Here is an 8833-nt window from a genome sequence, read left to right as displayed (position 1 = left end):
TTTGAAAAAATTGTAAAAAACATAAAAAAAATTAGTTACGTATAAAGTATTCATATTTTATCATCTAGCACGAATAAAAATATTAATCGTAAAAAAATTTCAAATAAGACGAAGAGTCAAAACATTGTATCAAAAAACTGAAAAATAATCTTATTTCGGGACGAAGGCAGTAGTATGGTATCACGGCGTTGGTCGAAAAGAACATGTGTGCTTGCGAATGCTTCGGGGTTTAGGTTGTGTGGGAAACCTATACCGGGGGTATCCGGAGACTATACAAATACGTACGCTCGACGGGGTACCGAATAGGAAGAAGAATATATCTGTACGGTGTTGGCTAGGAGTCCGGTACGTACCGGATTGCATGCCATGTACTTCGGGCCCGGACCATAACTAAACTAGGATAGATCTTAGTCTTACTAGATTAGGACTCTATCATATATGTAACCCTTCCCCCACTATATAAGGGGAACGGGGTGCACCCCTTAAGGGCAAGCGGAAATCCATCTGAGGAATACCATCGCCAAGCAAGAGTAAGGTATTATCTCGCCACGTCGAGAGCCTAAACCTGGGTAAATCGTCTCCCTCTTCATCTTAACCATCGAATTCTGAGCTCGGTAGCCACCCTATAAGTTTATTGCCGACATCAAACGTCGACAGGTTGTTTTGCTGTGCTATATATGTTTTTAAACGTAAGGGATGTGCGAAAGAGCCTGTAGCCCAGTGGTTACAAAAGCCTTAGTAGCACTTGAGGTTCTGGGTTCTTAGAAGAGAGTGTGCGTGTGTTGTGAGCGTCTGCGTTATACTGTATTAAAAATAATTAAACGTAAGGAATCCTTACGCTATGTTTTTTTATCGAGATTAACTAACCAAGATTTTTTCGTTTTTCGTGTCCATATTTTTCAACTATTAAACAGTAAACGACATTGCGAAAATTTTATATAAGAAAGTTGATTTAAAAAATTATATCAATTTATATTTAAATTTTTTATAGCTAATAATTAATTAATATATATTAATCCACGGTTGTGTTTTACGCGCAGTTTACTTGCCCTGCCGAATAACACAGCCTTAGTATTTATTTATCCCGTGTTTTCAGTCGCAATGAAAATTATATTTCTTGCATTTTAGGATATAGACATGGACATGGTTAGGATTTGAATATTGTTTCACAGCATAAATATATTTAGCACTATTTATAAATATTTCGTCTTAATTTCACCACTTTTCCTTAAATTTTTTGTCGTAACCCATGTAGCCTCACGTTTTCGTTTCATATTTGCTGAGATACATAAATTATTTTTCTCGTTGACCTTAACCTATGATAATTAATCTAGAAATATTTATATTTTTAAAGAGTAACTTATAGTCAAAAACTATGATTATTCTAAAACTTATACCAGGAAAGGTAAACAATTATGATCCAACTGGATATATCTCACAGTTATGTCCATATTTTCTAGAGCATTCTATAACTAATTCCTAATTCCTGCATTCTATAATATAAGTGACTGCTTTGATTCAAAATTTATATCAAAATAAATGGTCACACTAAAGTTCAAATTGTCATATTAATCACCTCTTGTTGAATTGTTTCCCCACCTCTAACCATCCTCCACTCTCAGAAAGTCATTTTTCTCCACCTACATAATTACTATATACTTTCCGGTATGGCTATCAAGACTTTTTTTTAGATAGACCTTGGTTAACATTTTCTTGTATACACCTTGTTAACCCTTTCCCCTCGCGATCGGATAATCTTCTATCTCATGTTTTTAATTCAAAATTTATGAGAACCAATAATTTATCATATGTAATATGAAATTATGTTTATAGGGGTGAGTATGTGTTTGTGTATATGAGCATCTAGTACTGTATCGCAACGACTAGTAAAAGTTGGTGCCGGGTTGGAAAGGAAGATTCTTCACTTTAGCAGGGAGGAAAACTCTGGTTAAATCGGTCCTAACATCTATGTCGGTTTACCATCTGACAGCGATCCACACCCCCAAATGGGTCATAAAAAAAATTGATAAATACAGATGAGCCTTCCTTTGGAAAGGTGACGATCCATACAAAGTTCATGCTAGCAGCAGCCTTGTAAATTAGCAAACAGTCTGTAGACCTGCAAAACTTGGGGGCCTGGGGATACTGGATTTGGAGAAATTCGCTAGAGCCCTAAGAATTAGATGGCTCTGGTTTCAATGGACGGATGACACCAAGCCTTGGGCTCAGTTCAAGATCCCTTGTGATGATTTGGACAAGAACTTATTCCAGGTTGCTACACAAATCATCCTAGGGAATGGTTTAAAGACATAGTTTTGGAACGACAATTGGATGCACAATCTTAGCCCCAAAACCTTGTCACCTAACCTGTATAAGCTCGCCAAAAGGAAAAATTATTCAGTACACCAAGCTCTCCAAAACAATAGTTGGTTGTCTTCCCTCTGACAGATAACATCCATGCAGGAGATCGATGAACTTGTTACTTTGGGAGGGATCTTGCAAGGAATCAACCTTAACCATAATAATCCCGATAGCATCACTTGGAGGCTAACCAACAATGGAAGTTACACTTCCAAAAGTAAGTGCATACGAAATGCAATTCACCGGCTCTTACTCACCCATCTGTTTTGAAAAACTCTGGAAGGCAGACTGCGAACCAAAACATCGTCAGCTAGGTTGGTTCATTCTGCACAAGAAAACTCTAACAGCTGAGAACCTCCTACGATGACACTGGCCTTGCAACTGGATATGCAGTCTATGCGGAGAGGCGTTTGAAGATATCACCCATCTCTTCAAAGAATGTAACTACACAAGAGAGGTGTAGAACCAAATCTATTTATAGGGAAACTTCAACACAATAGAGCTGCCAAATAACAAGTCCCTACAAGATTGGTGGAGATCCTTTTGTGCGGTGAGGCCAAAATCAAGGCAAAGGAACATAACAGGATCACTGACAATAACTTGGTGGAATGTTTGGTTGGAGAGAAATGACAGAGTTTTCAATGACCGGCATAGTACGGCCCTTCAAGTAGCATACAAAATAAAATTAGAGGTTGATTTAAGGCGCTCGACCTTCCAACCGCCTTGAGAGCTAGAGAGTTGTACTCCAAACTGTAATCATCCCTTGTAACTCTGTTGTCTTTTTGTAACTCCTTTTATTCCTCCTAATATATTTCGGCAGGCCTTCTGCTATCGTCATTTAAAAAAAGAGTTGGTGCCCACCAAATTGACATACACGTCCTATCTAGTCCCTTCAAATCTAATCTATTCGTACGAGAAAGGTCATGCAGTAATGTGCAAGCTCATGACCATACTCATACATCGTACTTCTTCCGTCCCAAAACAAATTAATTTCTTAGTTTTATATCATACTCACCCCAAACTTTTTATGATTAATAATTTTATTTTTATTACTACCGTCATCCTGAAATAAGATCATTTTTCGTTTTTCCGTGTCCAACGTTTGACCATTCGTCTTATTTGAAAAAATTTTGCGATTAATATTTTTTTCTTACTACATGATAAAACATGAATAGTACTTTATGCGTGACTAATTTTTTTAAGTTTTTATACAAATTTTTCAAATAAGACAAATAGTTAAACGTTAGACACGAAAAAACGAAAAATGATCTTATTTCGGGACGGAGGTAGTAGATGATAAAACATAAATAGTACTTTATGTGTGATTAATTTTTTAAAAATTTCTTAAAATTTTTTTAAATAAAACGGATAGTCAAACGCTCGATAAAAAACCAAAAAGTTGGTTTTTTTTTTTTACGGAGAGAGTAGTGTGGAAAAATAAAATAATGCATGTAGTTGGAACTTGAGCAGACTTTGCCATCTGTCCCCATCTTATGATTATTACTACAATTTACAAGATGAAGCCTGCACGAGATTCTCAGTTTACCACAAAGCTCCAGAAAATGACTTGCGTTCACACATTCAATAGGCCTTAACATCATCCAAAAGTTATTAACACGAAGGATATTAGAGTAATCAAGTTCAACCAGAAGCAGAAGTTTCCTTTGTACCACCGGGTGGTCCAGAGTATCCCGGCAAAAGAGGAGTCACCATTACAATTTACAAACCCATGTTGCCAAGCATGTCAAATGTTTTGGCACAAAAGCGCCCAGTTCATGTGCATCTGGTGCATAGTCTGTGCATTAGCTTCCACTGCTTCCTATCCCGGCTAGCAGCCGGGCCAAAATTATGACTTGGCTATCTGAGACAATGCTTCATCAGTCACCCCATATATAAACAGCATTTTGCTGTTGAAGACGCTTCGGTTGTTTCTTCATGTACAGAATGGTGTTGGCCGCGTGCCTTGGAGGCACCGTCAATCGATCAGCTTGCCACCGGGCCATGCTGTCGTAAAGCTATCCTGGGAAAATTCCTGAAAGCGAAGCACAAGTTTAGCAAAATGCAGGATGGGGTGAAAACTGGACGTGTAACATAAGAGATGATAATTCAAGAATCAAGAAGACATCAGAAGCATACAATTTGGCTCAGACGAAATTCAGATGCGTTATCAAGATCAACATTTGCACTGTCTGAGGGGTCCAACTTTTGGCATTCTTCTAGATCCTTCTTGAGGTCCTCTTTTGGCAATTGGGCATAAACAGCAAGACGAGGCTTGATCTTATCAGGTTCATCTCCCCCGCATGAGGTCTGGCTCTGACTCTGAAGGAACTCATCGCAAATCGCAAGGTTGTCAGCCAGTTGCTGAGAGTCAAACAGAAACTGGGATTCACCTTCCCACCATTTCGGATCTTGTGATGAGGGGTTATCTCCATCCTCAGGTTTCTCAGTAGACATATGCACAACATCTTCTGCAGCATTGTCGTCATTATTTATTTCACTAGTCTCCTTTCCCTGTACATGAGCCAGCAAAGAAGACACAACATTTATCCAATTCCCTTTAAATATTACAAATAAATTTGGAAGAGAAAAAAGAAAACATAGATGTTCAACTACCTGGTCAGTGATAGTTTCAGATTTCTCAGGAACCTCTTGATTAGTATAAACATGTTCTTCAAGGGGCAATGGAGGAATATATGGAAGATCTTCGGTAACTATAGATTCTAAAGCATATGCAGAGGTTATATCCTGTGCATTCTTCTCCCCAGGTTTAAACTGTTGCTGATAAAATAATTTAGAGACGACATACTGCCCTTCTACTTCATCTTCCCCAGTTCCTAGGTGGTACTGATGCATCACCCAATTAGTTTTTTCAGGTTTCCCACCTTTCACAGTGCTAATATACAGCACCATTATTTTCTTACAGCCAAGGTGCTTTCCATCAACTACTACTGGCTTTGTCTTACCAGTCTTGTGCCAGCGGACATCACCAAGATCATCGGTGTTTATCTTTCGACGCTTTCTTGTCCCAGTGTTATAGGCCTTAAATGTTCTATGGAAAAAGTGTGATACACTTCCATCTCGCTTGACACCTGAAAAAGATAAATTCAGTTGAAGAAGACCACAAGCGATACAGCGGTGTAGGAAAACAACAATTGTGAACTGTCTGAGTTAAAAGAGTGATATTCCTGTATCAAAAGAGAGAGTTGAATGTGAAGGTCATATTAAACCGTTTAATAAATGCAAACCAGTCATTGATAATTACTGAGCTGTAAGTGTTGCTGAATTGAACAGAAATCCCATCTTGCATTAAGGCTACAAAGAATTAAAACCAGCACTACTGTTAAACTTAGAATAAATGATGCCCATATGGTTTGACTAAGAAAATAAATACAAAAGGCAAGCATTTGACACATGTGAATTTTACTCTAACGGAAAAGCAAAATTAGCTTCTTTTTTTTTTAGCTCACCTGTCATCTCCAGAAAGAGAAACAAAACATATATCATTTGACTAAAGGTGTACCTGGAAGTTTCTGTGGATGGGTGTAGCAGATGCCATCATCTTCCTCGACTGTTGGAATAAATTCTTCAATGAATGGATGAGGTTTAGCACCTACTTTACCATGTTTTGCAAGCAAATGCCAAAGCAATTCCTGGTCAGTTGGATCAAACTTTACACCTCTTGGCAAACCAGGCCACTGGTGAACAACCTGAATAACAATAATATTACTCAGCTAAGTGTTAATGTGTAGTTTGATTACTTACCCTGATTAAAGTAAAGTGGTATAATTCAGCCAGAGTAGAAATGAAATACAATCGATACAGTATGTATATAAGAGCCCTACGGTTGGTTCTTATACGTAATAAAAAATTTGCATCTCTTACATCACTGTTATCAATGATGTGGTTGCACTTTGGACAAGCCTTTGTTGGGTTGCTAACCCATTTTTGCTTACTTGGGTCCACTGACACAGATGCATTTTTTATTTTTGTAGCAATTCTTCGACTGTCGATTATCCAAGATGTCCTGCAGAAATATTGAAAGTAGAGTTAAGACAGATAAACAATCCTGCAGTTAGTACTTCAGGCCCATATATATTAATCATAAGACACCAAAATACAGGTAAAGCCAAATACAGTGATTAAAAACGATCCTAAGGACTGATCCAATTAATCCTGCAGGAGAAAGCACACTCCAATTGAATTCAAAATTCCACACCAACATGTAAGTTTTCTTAGAATTGTATATCTACACTCCACAGATTAATCTTGACCATGGATTACAATATATGTTCAAAACTAGATATTCTGACTCAGCAATACATGAAATGCTTATCATAATAATACAGAAACTCAGGCTAAAGTATGAATAGGTGCTAAAGTACAATACTCCCTCCTTTCTATACTATAGGATGTTTGGCCCTACCTAGATTCATCTATGGATCAATGTACATGTTTTATATATGTGTCTAAATTCATTAGTATCCATATGAATCTAAGCAGGGCTAGAACATCTTATAATATGAAATGGAGGTAATAGTCTTTGGGTTGTAAGACCAATAGTCTTCACCATGTTGCGAAGGGTGGTAAGGTATGTGTATGAAGGTGGTTTTCAAACTCTAGCTTGTAGATATGTATGCAAACCTTTCGGCACAACGACAAGCTATCAATAGTAAAGTTAACAAACTTTAAATCAAAGGCAGTAACATTCAAGAGTCTTTTCAACAAGTCTTTTCAACAACGAATGACATAACAAGTACCCCTTTCAACTAGAATCAAATACAAAAACGTCATACTTCTGTTACACAATCTCAAAATTAACTGCAACGAAGAAAATACAAACTAGTAACGAGATTCAATCATTGCCCCTCCAACATACCAAAAGATCCCGCTTTTTATCTGAAACTGGAAGCAAGAACATAGTGTTCCACAAATGCATGACGTGATCCTATCAGAAGGCCTCATATAAAGAAATCTAGCTCATCTTGCAGAGATGTATGCATACCAATGGGCCAAACCGCCAAAGACGAGCTACCACAGTAGATTTATACATTTCAACTCAAAGGGAGTAGTAACATATTAGGGTTGTTTTCATCAAAAAAATGGCATAATGGGCACCAGTAGTACTAGCAGAATCACGTTGCAGAAAGAAGAAGAATCTGAAACGGTGCAACACTTCCACACCTAGCAGAAGGGAATGCACTCTTTAGTTGCAAGACAACAGAACGAATACGTACTGGACTACTGGAGTACTACAAGACTGCAACCTCAGAAACGGCAAAAACAGAAATACCTCCTTTCAACTAAAATCAGTGTAGAAACGTCATCCTCCGGCAGCCTACAACGCGAGTACTTACAAACTAGTGACGAAATCCAACCATCGGCCCCGCAGCACAAAGGGAGGAAAGAAAAAAAAGCACCGCCTTTCATCTCACACCGAAAGCATGAACATAGCGTTCCACGAACATATGACTTGATCCTCTCAATGGGCCTCATCATCAACAACAAAATGCATCTATCTCTATCCAAAAACAACAGAGATATCCTAGGATCCGCCCCGTTTCAACTGTAGCACAGCAACTTCTCCCCAATCCGCCCCGCACATCCAACAAATCGAGCATCACGCAACAGATTATCGAGGAGAACAGGGGGGAACACAGTCCCTCCTGACCCTCCAAACCCAAAAGGACGCCTTCATTCCATCCCGCCCAAAACCCCCCCAAGAAAAGGCGCCCCCTTTCCTTTCCCCAAATCGCATTCCCTCCGACGAACCGAACCACCGGAAGGGCGAGGGGCTGCACGATCCAGTCAAGGAGATGGAGGGGGGCAGACGAACGCACCCGGCCATGGCGGCGCCGTAGACCTTCCCGTGCTAGGGATCCGGCGAGGCGAGCACGCGGCGGCGGCGCACCTGAAGCCGATGGAAGTGGAGCCAGTGGTTGGTTGGTCTCCAAGTTCCGTTTTTTTTTTTTTTTTGAACCGGAGTTGACCGGCGGAGGCGGCGAGACGGCGACACATAAACCAGGTGCACGCGGTTTACTGGCACCTGGGTGGACTGGGTCCATAGGTCATATGAACCGTATCCGTCCGATGGAGGATTGGACGGTCGAGATTGTATGAACTGTGTGAGGGGTGGCAACACAAGGCTTGGGAATCCGTGTGGGGCCCGTTGTCTGTCACTGTTAGGGTTGACTTGGTCGCCTCTTCATAGGATTTGTAGATGTGGAGCGGGCTTTTAATGTGCTGGGCCTATGAAGGAGATAGCCTCTTATAATTTAGTAATAAGTTGATTGAGTTCCCTTAACTTGACAATGAGTTCAATTTTCATCTTTAAATCGCAATACCAGATATAATAGGTCCCTTAACTATCGAAACTGGTGCATACGAAATCTCTTGGTGGTTTAGATAACGATTTTGGTTGACGTGGGTCACATAGTTAGCTAGTTTGACTTAGTCCTCATCCTACATGATAGTG

At 39.5% G+C, this 8833-nt stretch overlaps 1 protein-coding gene across 1 annotated transcript; it reads right to left on the bottom strand.

Annotated features, from left to right (window-relative positions):
- Positions 1 to 3915: 3915 nt before the first annotated feature.
- On the bottom strand, positions 3916 to 8352 carry LOC102715669 (SUPPRESSOR OF GAMMA RESPONSE 1-like). Its single transcript, XM_006655927.3, has 6 exons — positions 8199 to 8352; positions 6244 to 6385; positions 5882 to 6068; positions 4975 to 5450; positions 4498 to 4872; positions 3916 to 4393 (listed from the first exon to the last, which is right to left on the bottom strand). The coding sequence occupies exons 1-6, from the start codon at positions 8204 to 8206 to the stop codon at positions 4337 to 4339; spliced, it is 1245 nt and encodes a 414-aa protein (XP_006655990.1). The 5' UTR covers positions 8207 to 8352; the 3' UTR covers positions 3916 to 4336.
- Between the last annotated feature and the right edge of the window lie 481 nt (positions 8353 to 8833).

Source organism: Oryza brachyantha, chromosome 6 (assembly GCF_000231095.2).
Source record: "Oryza brachyantha chromosome 6, ObraRS2, whole genome shotgun sequence".
NCBI lineage: Eukaryota > Viridiplantae > Streptophyta > Magnoliopsida > Poales > Poaceae > Oryza > Oryza brachyantha.
This window is presented reverse-complemented; position numbering and strand designations above follow the sequence as displayed.

Excerpts from the sequence above, each read along its gene's own strand:
- LOC102715669 (XM_006655927.3), bottom strand. Across the intron at positions 6,069-6,243 it reads ACATCATTGATAACAGTGAT|GTTGTTCACCAGTGGCCTGG; the intron begins GTAAGAGATGCA and ends ATTGTTATTCAG. Across the intron at positions 4,873-4,974 it reads CTGAAACTATCACTGACCAG|GGAAAGGAGACTAGTGAAAT; the intron begins GTAGTTGAACAT and ends GCTCATGTACAG.